At 44.1% G+C, this 15,767-nt stretch overlaps 1 protein-coding gene across 1 annotated transcript in view; it reads right to left on the bottom strand.

Moving 5' to 3' along the window:
- BRINP2 (BMP/retinoic acid inducible neural specific 2) overlaps positions 1-12,333 on the bottom strand; it is a 55,445-nt gene extending 43,112 nt beyond the window's left edge. The window contains exon 1 of the mRNA XM_052654051.1: positions 12,062-12,333. Within this exon, the coding sequence (XP_052510011.1) occupies positions 12,062-12,333 (272 nt within the window). The remainder of the gene's footprint in view (positions 1-12,061) is intronic.
- Between the last annotated feature and the right edge of the window lie 3,434 nt (positions 12,334-15,767).

Below are 15,767 nucleotides of genomic sequence, written 5' to 3'. Positions count from 1 at the left end.
ATCTTGTCGTTACATGAAACTCCACATTTACAAAGTGGCCCAATAAGCAGAGGTTCTATCCATCACGCATGGTTTCTTCTGGGTGGATGGAAATATTCCTTGAAATATAAGACATTTCCAAGTGGACAGTGTGTGCTTTTGAATCAGTAGCTACTGGATCCTAAAGTCAGGGGCTAGAGACTGGCTTAGCACTGAATTTTTATAAGCGATTGCCAGGAAAAAAAATAAGATACTGCATTTTGGAAATGGCATTAAGTGTTCCTCCAGTAGAGGATTTGATTTGCAGAAATTCAATTTACACCGCACCCTTAGAGAAATACACCACAGTGCAGAGCTGACACATACAAGATTCTCTGTGGGTGAGCTGCTCCAGGAAGGCTCATCTGTAGCTTCCTCCCACTAAGGGTTCCCCAGAGCCCAAGTACAGATGGAGAGCTCAGGTGGAAACACAGAACTACAGGGTCTTTGAGTGGGATGAGACACCTTCTAGCCCTCTGAGACCCATCTTCTCCATCCCAAAGATCTGCCAGAATGCCAGAAGGAAGAGTAGGAGGGGCAGAGAGCAGAGGTAGTTATAAGAGAAGGCCCCATTTCTCTTGGAGCATTAAGAAGCCCAGGTTCAGATTTGAATCAATAATAATCATATAATGGTCAGATCCTCTACTGGGATCTGACCAGTTGACTTCTGGCTCTTCCTCTTACCAGTTGCATTAACACCCTCTAAAACCCAGTGTCTTCATCTGTAAAAATGTATACCAAGAGTATCTCCTTGGTACATTCTCATAATGACAATTGTAACGTATATGAGACTCTGAATCTCAGGGTTGTGGCTTTGAGCCCCACACTGGGTGCGTGCTTTAGGGCTTCCTAGCTGGCACAGTGGTAAAGAACCCGCCTGCCAATGCAGGACACACAGGTGAACTGGGTTCGATCCCAGGGTGGGAAAGATCCCCTGGAGTAGGAAATGGCAACACACTCCAGTATTCTTGCCTGGAAAATTCCATGGACAGAGGAGCCCGGTGGCCTACAGTCCACAAGGTCACAAAGAGTTGGACACGACTGAGCACACACAGGCACAATTACATATTATTATGCACTTAGTAAGATGTTAGGAACATTGTGAATATTTAATATATATATAGTCAATATTTATTATTATTATTACTATGTCACAATATGGAGAGAATACTTTCTTATAATTTATGCATTTGCCCTTTTAAAACAATCTTCCTTCTTTGCCCCCTTACTCCTTTCATCCCATGAAGAAACTGGGGAGGTTGGTGACAGCCTGCTGCCCCGTGGCCCACACTTTAACACTGTGTAGTCTACACCTTTCTCAGGAAGTCTGGTATTCCCATCTCTTTAAGAGTTTTCAACAGTTAGTTATGATCCACACAGTCAAAGGTTTTGGCGTAGTCAATGAAACAGTTCAGTCACTGAGTCGTGTCTGACTCTTTGTGATACCATGGACTGCAGCACACCAGGCTTCCCTGTCCATCACTGTCTTCTGAAGCTTGCTCAAACTCAGGTTCATCAAGTTGGGGATGCCATCCAACCACCTCATCCTCTGTCATCCCCTTCTCCTCCTGCTCTCAATCTTTGCCAGCATCAGGGTCTTTTCCAATGAGTCGGCTCTTCTCAGGTGTCCAAAGTATTGGAGCTTCAGCATTAGTTCTTCCAATGAATATTCAGGATTTCCTTTAGGATTGACTGGTTTGATCTCCTTGCAGTCCAAGGGACTCTCGAGAACCTTCTCCAGCACCACAGTTCAGAAGCATCAATTCTTCAGTGCTCAGCCTTCTTCACAGTCCAACTCTCACATCCATACATGACCACTGGAAAAACCATAGCCTTGACTAGACGGACCTTTGTCGGCTATACAGCTATATGTAGCTTGTTGGCTATATATAGCTCTGACTATATGGACCTTTGAAACAGAGGTAGATGTTTTTCTGGAATTCTCTTGCTTTCTCTATGATCCAGTGAATGTTGGCAATTAGATCTCTGGTTCTGTGGATGATACCAGTCTAATGGCAGAAAGCAAAGAGGAACTAAAGAGCCTCTTGATGAGGGTGAAGGAGGACAGTGAAACGGCTGGCTTCAAACTCAATGTTAAAAAAACCCAAGAGCATGGCATCTGGCCCCATCACTTCATGGCAAATAGAAGGGGAAAATGTGGAAGCAATGACAGAGTTCCTCTTCTTGGGTTCTTAACTCACTGCAGATGGTGACTGCAGTCATGAAATTAGAAGATGACTGGTTTTTGGCAGGAAATCAATGACAAACCTAGACAGTGTGTTAAAAAGCAAAGACATCACTTTGCTGACAAAGGTCTGTATAGTCAAAGCTATGATTTTTCCAGTAGTTATGTACAGATGTGAGAACTGGACAATAAAGAAGGCAGAGTACTGAAGAATTGATGCTTTATTGTGGTGTTGGAGAAGACCCTTGAGGGTCCCTTGGACATCAAGGAGATCAAACCAGTCAATCTTAAAGGAAATCAACCCTGAATATTCTTTGGAAGACTGTCACTGAAGCTGAAGCTCCAGTACTTAAGCCATCTGATGCTAACAGCTGACTTATTGCAAAGACCCTGATGCTAGGAAAGACTGAAGGCAGGAGAAGAAAGGGATAGATGATGAGATTGTTGGATTGCATCACTAATTCAATGGACATGGACTCGGGCAAACTCCAGGAGATGGTGGGGGACAGGGAAGCCTGGCGTGCTGCAGTCCACGAGGTGGCAGAGTTGACACGACTTGGTGACTGAACAGCAACAACAGTCAACGCTTTGAGATCCCTGTACACAGAAAGCTTCTGCCTCTTGTATACCCACACCCTCCAGTCAACAATCCCTTCCAGGGTTTTCTCCTGCTCAGCTGGCAGAGCTCTATCTCAGGTCACCAGCCCAGCCCATCTGCAGGATCCAATGATGCCTTCTCTGGTTGCTTCACTTGGGCAAATCAGTCTGAAAGACCAGAAGGCTGTCTTTGAGTCAGGACAGATTGTGAGAAGAGGAATTCACACAACTGTCTCAGACTCAGATCCAAACCTTCGTCTCCAGCCTTGCTTTATGGTGATAAATCTGTCCCACTGGCTTTGAGCACCTTGCGAGCACTCTCACCTGTTTCAAATCCTGGAAGAGAAAATGGATACCTGGCATTGGGAACCAAACTCACAACCAGCGTTTTGGTCGGCCGCACAGACCTCAGCCCACTTCCATCCATTTGCTCCCGTGGGTCTGCCTTCCTGGAGGGCAGAGCTCCCTGAGGCCTGGGCCGCATCTCATTCACAGCTGTGCCCCTCGCCCTTGGGGAGCGGCCAGCACACCGAGATAATAAACATGCACTGAGTGAATAAATGCCCCGCCACATGCCACTCACTGTTCTAAACAACGTGGACTGACATAATTTTCTTGTAGGAGATGTGGGAAGCCCTGAGGTGGGATAAATGTGGCAGAAGCTGAATAGCGGGGAAAAAAAATGGAGAATCCCTGACCCAGAAAAAGCTCTTCTCTTGAGGGGAAGAAAAAAAAAAATGAAAAGACCACGTGGCCAGCCAGTGTTCCTGTCTGTCTGCATCTGTGTCGCGACGGTTTTTAGATGAAGCCTACCTCATTCCTTTCTCCATCTACGTGCCTCTAAGTAGCAATTCATTCATGAATAAAATTAATTATTTCTCAAAGCAAAAATTAATCCTCTTTTTCTCTGCCTGACTGACTCAAGATCTCTCTACTAAATCTCATCTGAAAACAAAACTGAACTGGCTTTCTCCCCCTGGCCTTCCTGGCTTTTTCCCTGCCTTTTTTGCACTTTTTTTTTTTTTTTACATTTTCTATTCACAGACCACCTGTGCAATCCTATTTCAATCCCATGTGAATGACCTGGATATAGCCCCCCAGAAGACATGAGAAAATCTGGGGCAAGAGGCATTTTGTCCTTGGGGAGCATGGGACTGACATCCTGAGAATTTATTCTGATATGGCATTCATGGACCAAATCTATCCATCACTCACTGAGAATGTGCTAAATATCTTCTTCTCCCCAGAGCCTGGGATGCTACATTCTAATGTGTTTTTCCCGTGAGCGTGCTGTCACTCAAACTGGACAGCTGAACTCCTGGAAATCAGTAGAATCCTCTTTTCTTTTTTGCAGGCTGCTATGGTGCCCAGAATAATGCTTTCCACAAAGTAGATGTTCCATAAATGCTTGCAAGAGGACCAAGTGAGCAAACACACCGTGTGGGAAGCTTAAATTCAATTTTTAAAGCATGGTGACACTGGATTTTCAGTTGAACAGGTGGCTTTATAAGATCTCAAATCATGGCATATCATTTTCTCACCAGGTGCATATTCAAAGTCCATTTTTTTCCCAGGGAGAAACACAAGGAATTGCCTTTGGTCCTACCTTCTACAGATTTGTAATTACTTCTACTTCATTTTACTTGTCGCTAATACAGGAAAATGACATGCCACTTCGGGAAAGAGGCTTTTTAAAACTGCACCCTGAAAGAAATCAGTGTCTAGGAGACCCTTTTGGCATGTTGGAGGGACAAGATACGGCAGACATAAGGCAGTGGGGCAGAACAGGTGGAGGAGGGACAGTCACATGCTTCTCAGCATTTACAATGGATAACTGGAACTGGCTGCTCAGTTTCTAAAGCACACCTGGTGCTCCCACACCTTTGGTTATACTGCTTCTGTGTCCACAGCACAGTTTCCCAAGCTCTCCACCCAGAGAGCTCCCACTCAGCCATCAGAGTCCAGCCAAGGCATTACTTCATTGCAGCTTTCCTCAACCTTTCTGTGCAGAGCCATCCAGCACATTCTCCAAATGCACTGGTCTTGTGAGTTCCAGATCAAGGGCCGTGTCCTCCCCATTAATGATTATTATCAGAATCTTGTGGAAGGATAAGCACAGAGTTGGCCTTCAATAAAACAGATTGAAGGGATTCTGCTCTTCTCATGCTCTTGAATCGCCTTGGTCTGTTTCTGTGCTTTCTCCTTTCTCCAAGTGAGCAGCACGCTTCCTCATTCACACAGGTCGGCTCCACCTGTCCCAGATGTTGCCATGTTAAGATGGAGAGGAAATGCTGTCCAAGGATGAGGGTCTGCAAGGCCTGATTCCAGGGCCTGTATGCCCTTGTAGGGCTCAACCTCCAGACACTTCTGGAATAAAATTCCTTGGGTGAAGTCCTTGGGCTGGGTCTACAGCCTAGATTAGATAGTCTATGTTATATATTGGGCTGTACATTTAGCCAGCAGTGAACTCTTGAGGAAAGTAGATTCTAGACATTTCATTCTGTTCCCGTCCCACCTCCTCACCTCTATGGACCAAGAAAGAGTACCTGTGATGAGTCTCTAGGCTCATCACTCTGCAGTGCCTCTGGTTTTGCTTTGTTTTGCTCTAGTTTTCGTACTATTTCTTTCTCTTCTTCCATCTCAAGAAACTCCCTTGCCAAAATAGAAACCCAGCGAGAAGGGCAGAGATCAACCAGTTTGCTCAGGTGATGGTAGTGTTTCTGGCAGAGCTCACCTCCTTCCCTGCCTGTCCCATCCGCCTGAGAACCAGGGCTTCCCTTGTGGTGCCCTGCAGCTGCGTGATAACACAACCTTTCTCTACCTCTGCAGCCGTAACGAACACCTAGGAAATCACTGGGATTTATCCAGGCAGACTGAGGTTGCCGTTTATTTATGTGGATTGTGATCTCTTAATTGGAGATGCTGCCTCTCCCAGGGTTCGCTGTTTATTCAAATCAGTGTTTGTTAGTCCGTGAGACGTGGTCCGGATGATAAATCAGCTCTGGCGCTCCCTCTGTGATGGCTTTCACAGCTGCTCTCTGCTTCCTCACCTCTCCATCTCCCACAAGGCACCCACAGGCTGGTTCTAGGCCCTCCAGCCTTTTCTGCTTTTAAAAATCTTTTCCCCCAGCTGCCTGGATCTATTCTTACAAGCTTCTGTGCCTTGGCACTAATAATTCCTAAATTCAACTTCCTATGACTACTACTCTATTTGTAGCATCTCCTGCAAAAATTCTCACTGCCTCAAGTGCAGCGTGGAGGATGCTGCCTTGCCATGAAGCCTTCTGTCCTTCTCCACCCTGGCCACTCCGCTCTCCACTCCATCTCCCAAGCGCTTCATCTAATCAAGCTTTAGTGCTATGCGGTTCATGTGGGGCTCTTGCTAAAATGCATATTCTGATTTTGTAGGCTGGGACAAGGCTTGAGGTTCTGCAGGTTTCACAAGCTCTCAGGTCATGCCAGTGCTGCTGGTCCACAGACCACACATGGAGCGGTATGGACAAAATATTTGTTTTTGCCTGTGTCTCACTTCCTTCTCAGGTACTATTGCCAAGCCTTGTTTTTCATCCTGATGAATCATAAACAGATTATCTTCCCTTAAGATAACTGCTCTGGTGCCTGTGGAAAGGTTCTGTTAACGGACGTCATTCAGCACACCATCTGATTCTATCCCAGTTTGTCCTATTGGATGTTTCCAGATGCACCTGCTAAAACACATTTCTGTTTCTACACTGCCTACCTTTGGGTACCACTGCGACCTCTTGGTTTTAAGCTTTGTTCTACTTTGGTTCTCAAAATTTGCAAACTCTGCCCAGAATACGATAAAAAATACAAAGGTCCCTTTAAAAATGAAGATATCTATTAATTTTTGATTCGTTGTCCTCTCAGAAGACTTCTAACACATCCCCAGACTCTTTTCTAAAAAGAGAGACAGAAATGGAGGCATTAATGACTACAATCAATAATTTGGAATTATACCTGGCCTTGCTTTTTTTCTTCCAACCACCATATCACACTCATTGTTCTATACTATTTCTAACTTTCTCTCTTCATTTTAATTTATTCTTTCCGAGTTTTAAGTGTTTCATCATAGTGGCTTGGATTTTTTCCAATCCCATGATTATCTCTCTATTAAAGCCTTAATACAAAAAGAAATTTAAAAAAAAAAACAACCCAGACTGCTCATTACTTTGATTTGTAGCAAAGAGAGAATGGAACATTACCGCTAGAGTGTTTCGAGAGACCATATTTACATTTGCATCAGCTCAATTTAGGTGCCTGATTAGGTTGCGCATTATGAAGAAGATGCATTTACCAGTCAAAGGGAAGTGGCGTGGTCTAGAGTTATGAGAAGGAGACTTCAAGTCAGGAGCCTTGAGTGTTATTTCTGGCTGTGACTGGCTACCTCTCTGACCTTGAACAAGTCCAACTCACTACTTTGAACCCTAAAAGTCCCCACCTGCCTCACAGGACTGGTTTGAGAGCAGATCACTTAAATGTTTACTGTACTGAGGGCTAAAGAGTGGAGCAAATGTGGGCATTCAGGGATCACAAATGGAATTAGAGACAGGATCTCTGCTCTTACAGCTGTTACCACTAGCCTGTTAAGAGACAGTGTCTGAGAAGTGGGCTGATTGCTCAGATCTTGGTCTGACAGGTCTTGAGGAGTTGCTGAGAGGTCGGCTAATGGAATTTAAAAGCTGACCAAAAATTGAGTAAGATGGCCAAGCCCTATCCTGCTATTTAGAAAGTTTTCACAAGGATGTATATCATCTCTTTTCTCATAATGGCGCCATCCTGAGACTGTTCATGTTAGCCCTGGGACCAGGAAGCTGGCAGAGACCACTGACTCCCTTCTGTAGGACACCCCAAGGCAGGCCTGCTCAGTTGGCTATCCCTGACTTTAGAAGAAAGGTCATTCTCTGCGGTGACTCTAAAACAGGTTGGAAATAAGCTAGCTATTTATTGTAGTCCATAAGACCAGTAAGAGTGTGCCCCAGAGAAGATTCATTCATTCTCCAGTTGAGAGAGAGAGAAGGAATTAAGGTTAATACACTTTTAAAAAGAAAGCAAGAGGGACTTCCCTGGTTATTCCACTGTTTGGGTCTCTGTGCTTGCAATGGAGGGGGCATAGGTTTGATCCCTGGTTGGGGAAGTTTGGCATGCTGTAGGGTAGGGTCACAAATAAATTAATTAATTAAAAAAAACAGAGAAGCATGAAACACTTCTCTATTTATTAAAAAAAAACAAAACATGAGAACATTTTTTTCTCCTTCTAATGTAAGCTGTCAAATGCTAAGTCCTCAGCAGATGTTATCACAAAGAGAGTACCCATGGCTCAACATCTCATTATAACTTTTCCATTGGTTAATATTTATTGAGGATATTCTAATAATAGGTAATATTTATTAAGCACTATTCTAAGTATTTTACATCTATCAACTCTTATAATTTTCACATCAGTCCATTAGAAGTGGGCACTATAATTGTCCCAATTTTACAAATAAAGAAAGTGAGGAACAAAGAAATTAAATAATTATCCCAACATTATAAAGCTAGTAAGCTACAGCTCCAGGATTAGAGTTCAGGTCATTTGGCTCCAGAACCTTCACTTTGAAGCACCTGTGCCTATGTGAATACAAACCTAAATGGAGAGAGCAATAATCTCTGGGGAACCACAGTTAGAGAGGCCAGAGCTATTTTAGAACAATCAGTCATCTCCTCCAAGTGAGAGAACACTCTGATTTCCAAATAAGAATGGAAAAATGAAAAGAAGAGGTAGGACTTGGAGTTTAATCTTAGAATTTGGTTGTATAATTGTTATGATACGCTCACACACAGCTAGAAGAGAAGAAGGGCCTTTCTTCTGCTATGGGAGAGAGCTTCGTGAAATTCTACACCAAATACTCTAACCCCACTGGAAAGTCTTATTATTCCCCCATCACAGTTCATCTCCTTTCTTATATGGAAAGCACATGCAGATACCATACAATCTCCAAGCACCAAAAGCTTTCTTAAAATGTTGGATAAGAGACTTCCCTGGTGAACCAGGGGTTAGTAATCTGCCTTGCAATGCAGGGGATTCAGGTTCGATCCCTGGTGGGGGAATTAAGATCTCACATGCCTCAGAGCAACAAAGTTTTTGTGCTGCAACTACTGAGCCCACCTGCTCCATAGGCCATGTGCCACCACAAAAGAACCCGCATGACGTAATGAAGATCCTGCATGCCACAACTGAGCCCCAGCACAGCCAAACATGTAAATTAAAAACAAAAAAATTGAATAAAAGACTAATTCTGTTCAAGGCTCAATATCTCACTGCAGAGCATTTCTGATATTCTCTGTAAACTCTTTCTCCATCTGGCCTTCTAGAGAAAATGCCCTTCTAGTCATTGGAGGGAAAAGGCAATGGCACCCCACTCCAGTACTCTTGCCTGGAAAATCCCATGGATGGAGGAGCCTGGAAGGCTGCAGTCCATGGGGTCGCTGAGGGTCAGACACGACTGAGCGACTTCACTTTCACTTTTCACTTTCATGCACTGGAGAAGGGAATGGCAACCCACTTCAGTGTTCTTGCCTGGAGAATCCCAGGGACGGTGGAGCCTGGTGGGCTGCTGTCTATGGGGTCGCACAGAGTTGCACACGACTGAAGCGACTTAGCAGCAGCAGCAGTCACTGGAGATGACCCTCAATATATATTCTACCAGTTTTTCATGACCTGTTCTAGTCAGAGTAAGCAAGCTCTTGAATTGCTTGAGGGAATCACCACTACAGACAAAAGGGGAAGGGATAAGAGTGAGTTCTCATGGGGATAATACAGAGCCCTACAACACTTGTGTACCTGGATCCACCATCTTGCATTTAATAACTAAAAGCAGGACTCCCAGAGTGATCCTGGAGCAGCCGTGTGGGACCATTCTCTCACTGCCCCCTCACAGGGTTGCAAATCAGAACACTGCATTCCTGTCAGAGTGACTGGTTACTGTTTCCCCAAGCAGAAGTTCAGGTGCAATAACTGACCCCAGAGAAACAGAGCGGCACAGTGTGAGAGCGGCACAGTAAATGATTAAAAAGCTATTACCAACTGATAGAACTGTTGATGGTGCAGAAGTGATTCCAGACACTCCTGGGGGGGCCAGCTCTGAGCTGCCACCCAGGCATTCAGGGTCGCCAGGCTTGAGGCGGGGCCCTGATGGCAAGAAACAGCTGTGGAAGGAGAAGGAAACTGGTGCTCTAACTCCTCTAGTTCCCAGAGTCCTTTGCCATGAATGGTGCTGTTGGGGTTCCAGTCTGACATTTCAGTTCCCATTTACTTGGGAAAAAATATATATATGTATATGTATGTGTATATATATATATCTATTTGGTGATAACGGTGTTTTGAAAGATTTTGGGGTAAACTGAAAAGTCTGAGATGAATTAAATCTTGTTTTCCTAGACCAGAGGAATTCACCACTAAATGCATTCTAGGGTAGATTTTCTGTTTTCCTTTAAAGAAAAAGGAGTGATGGAAAAGGAATTTCTTTGATAAGAAGCATCACCCTGAATTTACCTTATAGAAAATTTGTGGAGGATACAGTTCTAATTTATATACTTATTGAGATTCAAGCTAACCTCTCTCACTGGAGCAGGCTTCGCTCAGTCACTCTGCCCGAGCTGGTCTCTGACTCAGTGGCCCTGTGAGAATTTCCACCATAGTGTGTGGAGGATGGCAAGGACCAGAGCTGCTGAAGCAGAGAGTATCAACCGCAATCCTTTCTAAGACCAGACTGGGAGAGAAATGGCTTTTGTTTCTACATACCTCTGCACTCATAAAGCACCAGCCCCTCAAACACCTCATCTTGTCTCTCTGTCTGCATCTGCCATGTGGGAAATCATGTATAGGGAGAATGGCCCCTATAAGTGAATTTCTCAGGGCTGAATATGTTAAACCCTCATTTCTAAGACTCCATACTAACCCAAACAGGTTACTGTGTAAGTAAAACAACATTAAAAAAAAAAAAAAAAAAAAAAAAAAAAAACAGAAAAATATAATTTCTTTAAATATAATTTAAGGACCCAGACTTTGGAGTCTGACTGCTTGGGAGCTAATCCTGGCTTCACCATTTACCAGCTGTGTGTCCCTGGACAAGTTCCTTAACTTCTCTGGACCTCAATTTTCTCATCTGTATAACGGGGAGAATAATTGTTCTTCCCACAGAGGATTGCTGGAAAGATTAAGTGAGTTCACATACGTAAGGCATGTAAGCTGCTAGATCCAGAAAGAGGGTGAAACCTTTAGCATGTTCGCAAGACTAAGAATGCATACACTCAGGTTACAGAGAGCAACCTCTACCTGACAAAAGAATAGGTGATTTTCTGATTCTGTTTCTCTCTGTGTTTTTTCATATTCCATCTCCACTCCTTTCATTAGGAATGAATCTGTAATTGAAAAGTAAATGTCTTTAATTAAAAAGAAAATTCTAGCCAAGCTCCTAGAGTTATCTGAAGATTACAGTCAATGTGAAGAGGAAAAGGGGTTGACACTAAGGAAGAGGCTGAGCCCAGGGATGAAGGGCAAGGTTGAATTCAGGGATACACTCCAGAGAGTGCTGAGGCTCACTGAGTCACCCAAGGTGAGGGTTTCGGGGAGCCTTGTGCTTTTGAAGTGCTGCTCCAGCAGCTGGGAATTTGTGCCTAGTCAGATGAACCAGTTAGGTCACTTGTCTGACTTTCAGCTCTGATGCTCCTGAGGGACATGCAGAGAGAGGTCAGGAAGACACAGCCCCTTTCCTTGCACAAGGCCAGCTGAGGCTGTGGTGTCGACAAGGGTGAGGGCAGGCCCCTCCCTGCCCCTGTGGAGCTCCCCCCTCTTCTAAGGCAGGAACTGGAGCTGCCCTGCCTTCATTTGCAAGTCGAGGTAATTACAACTCATAAACGTATCTCACCCATTAGTTAAAACCCATCCGCAGCATTTGACTCTGACCTCCTGCAGCAGCGCAGGCCACATGCTGACTCCATGCCGCCTGATTTGTCCTCAATTTATAAGCAGTACAACCTATAAATAGAAACCCTTTTGCTAAGTTCCCCAGGAGGCATCAGCAGGTTTTCCAGCTTGTATGTGTTTTCTTCTTGCTTAAAAAAAAAAAAAACATGGCAAGCTTGTTCGCCCTGCCTGCTACTCCTTCAGCTCTCTCCTAGTGCAATCTGCGGTCTGCCAGCTGGCTTGGCGGTTGGCACCCGTGCAGACCCAGACTGGCTTCGGAGGGGAGCCCCACTCACCTGTAGATCCTGTATCTGGTGGTGAAACCCTGGCGGTAGCGCTCCACGAAGTCCGTGTACTCCTGCGCGCGGTGGAAGGGACCCCGATCGGTGAGAAGCCAGTCCAGGGGCGGCTGGCCGGCCGTGGAGGCATGATGCTCGGGGACCACAGCGGCCGCCGTGGCCGAGACAGCCAGCACCCAACCGGGGAGGCCTAGTGCCAGTAGAGTTGCCCATGGGGCCGCCGCCACCGGCCGAAGCCCTCTAAACCGAGCGCTGCACTGCCACCTCATGCTTCTCCCGGGCAGTTGGTGTCTTCATTCTCTCGCCACACTCTTCCGCTCTGTGCGCTCCTCCAGGGCTCCTGGAACTGGAAAAGGGCCACACGGAGATGTCAGTTGCACACCTTGGTCTGACCCCGTGGGCCTGGGAACATCAAACCTCCCTGGGCAGGGACCCTTCTAGAAACCCTTCGTTCTAGTGATACACCTTCATTCTAGGCCTTGAGCTAAGTGTCCCTGTACATTTCGTGTAATTCTTAAAAACAATCCTATGGGCAACACCATCATGATCATTTTACAGATAAGAAGATAAGGTATAGTGAGATGAAGAAAGCAGCTTAAGTTCATGCAGCTTTTAAGTGAAGAAACCAGAATTCTGACATCAGGTGGTCTAACTCTAACTCTTACCCTGTGTTGCTTCCTTGTTTTCTATGTAACTCGACACCATCCACATGTGTCTTCCTCTCTCAAAAATGTAAATGCTCACTGTGTTCCAGTGATAGACTCATAGACTGTGTGCTGTCTGTAGAGGCTTGATGTGAAGCAAAGAGAAACCCCATTTTTCTGATGGTGAATTGTGGGTAGAATAGTGAAGTCCCATCACTGTTATGAAGCTGGATTAACTTGGGCAAATCACCACCTTCCTCTGGGTTATCTCTTACAGAAAATAGAGAGGCTTACTATGGAGAACAGTACGGAGGTTCCTTATAAAACAAAAAATAGAGTTACCATATCATTCATCAATCCCATTCCTGGGCATATATCCAGAGAAAACAATAATTTGAAAAGATACAGTCACCCCAATGTCCACATAAGCACTGTTTACAAGAACCAAGACATGGAAATAAACTAAACGTCCACTAACAGGTAAATGGATAAAGAAGACGTGGTATATGTGCATAGTGGAATATTACTCCATCACCAAAAAGAATGAAGTCATGCCATTAGCAGCAATACGGATGGACGGAGATATTATCATACAAAGTGAAGTAAGTCAGAGAAAGACAAATATATCACCTATATATGGATAAAAAAATTAAAGACACAAATTAACTTATTTGCAAAACAGAAATAGACCCACAGACATAGAAAACAAACTTATGGTTACTAAAGGGGAAAGGCGAGGGGGTGGGATAAATTAGGAGTTTGGAATTAACATATACACACTACTATATATAAAATAGATGAGCAACAAGGACCTACTGTATAGCACAGGAAACTGTACTCAATATTTTGTAACAACTTATAAGAGAAGAGAATCTGACAAATTATATATATATACACATATATATACACGCACATGTATATATGAAATAGCTGAGCTATTTCAAATCCTCAAAAATGATGCTATGAAAGTGGTATACTCAATATGCCAGCAAAGTTGGAAAACTCAGCAGTGGCCACAGGACTTGAAAAGGTCAGTTTTCATTCCAATCCCAAAGAAAGGCAATGCCAAAGAATGTTCAATCTACTGCACAATTGCACTCATTTCACACGCTAGTAAGGTAATGCTCAAAATCCTTCAGGCGAGGCTTCAATAGTATGTGAACCGAGAATTTCCAGATGCACCAGCTGGATTTAGAAAAGGCAGGGATCAAATTATCAACATCTGGTGGATCATAGAAAAAGCAAAGGAATTCCAGAAAAATATCTATTTCTGCTTCATTGACTATGCTAGAGCCTTTGACTGTGTGGATCACAACAAGCTGTGGAAAATTCTTAAAGATATAGGAATATCAGACCACTTTATCTGCCTCCTGAGAAGCCTGTATGCAGGTCAGAAAGCAACAGTTAGAACTAGACATGAAACAACAAACTGATTCAAAATTGGGAAAGAAGTACGTCAAGGCTGTATATTGTCACTCTGCTTATTTAACTTCTATGCAGAGTACATCATGCAAAATGCCAGGAAGGATGAAGCTCGAGCTGGAAATAAGATTGCCAGGAGAAATATCAGTAACCTCAGATATGCAGATGACACCACCTTAATGGCAGAAAGTGAAGAGGAACTAAAGAGCCTCTTGATGAAAGTGAAAGAGGAGAGTGAGAGTGCTGGCTTAAAACTCAGTCCAGGCTCGATGCATGAAACTGGATGCTTGGGGCTGGTGCACTGGGAGGACCCAGAGGGGTGGTACGGGGAGGGAGGAGGGAGGGGGGTTCAGGATGGGGAACACGTGTATACCTGTGAAGGATTCATGTTGATGTATGGCAAAACCAGTACAATATTGTAAAGTAATTAACCTCCAATTAAAATAAATAAATTTATATTAAAAAAAACCCCTCAACATTCAAAAAACTAAGATCATGGCATCTGGCCCCCACACTTCATAGCAAATAGATGGAGCATAAATGGAAACAGTGACAGACTTTATTTTCTTGGGCTGCAAAATCACTGTGGATGGTGACTGTGACCATGAAATTAAAAGATCTTTGCGCCTTGGAAGAGCAACTATGACAAACCTAGACAGCATGTTAAAAAGCAGAGACATCACTTTGCCAATAAAGGTCCTTGTAGTCAAAGCTATGGCTTTTCCAGTAGTCATGTATGGATGTGAGAGCTGGACCATAAAGAAGGCTGAGCACCGAAGAACTGATGCTTTCAAACTGTGGTGCTGGAGAAGATTCTTGAGAGTCCCTTGGACAGTAAGGAGATCAAAGCAGTTAATCGCAAAGGAAATCAAACCTGAATATTCACTGAAGGACTGATGCTGAAGCTCCAATATTTTGGCCCCCTGATGGGAACAGCTGACTCATTGGAAAAGACACTGATTCTGGGAAAGATTGAGGGCATGGAGAGAAAGGGGCAACAGAGGATGAGATGGTTGGATGGCACCATCAGCTCAATAGACATGAGTTTGAGCAAACCCCAGGAGATGCTGAAGGACAGGGAAGCCTGGTGTGCTGCAGTCCATGGGGTCACAAAGAGTTGTGGACTGAGTGACTAATCAACAGCAAAGTTATATATGGCTTCCCTGGTGGTTCAGACAGTAAAGAATCTGGCTGCAGTGCAGGAGACTGGGTTCGATCCCCGAGTCAGGAAGATCCTCTGAAGAAGGGAATGGCAACCTACTTCAGTATTCTTGCCTGGAAAATTCCATGGACAGAGGAGCCTGGTGGGCTACAGTCCATGGGGTTGCAAAGAGATAGACATGACTGAGTGACTAACATACACCAATACACACTTTATAAATAAAATACTTTATATATATATACACACACACATACATATATATAGATAACTGAATCCTGTGCCATACACCTGAAACTAACACAACATTGTAAATCAAACATACTTCAATTAAAAAATAAAAACAATGTAGGATTAAACTATTTTTTTATTAAAAAAAAAAAAGAGGAGAAGAGAAAAAGGCTTGACTAGATAATAGTCCAGCTTTTGACTTCTAGCTGTGAACATCTGATCTGTTCTTTCACAGAAGGCCATGCAG

The sequence above is a fragment of the Budorcas taxicolor genome, chromosome 16 (genome assembly GCF_023091745.1).
Source record: "Budorcas taxicolor isolate Tak-1 chromosome 16, Takin1.1, whole genome shotgun sequence".
Taxonomy (NCBI): domain Eukaryota; kingdom Metazoa; phylum Chordata; class Mammalia; order Artiodactyla; family Bovidae; genus Budorcas; species Budorcas taxicolor.
This window is presented reverse-complemented; position numbering and strand designations above follow the sequence as displayed.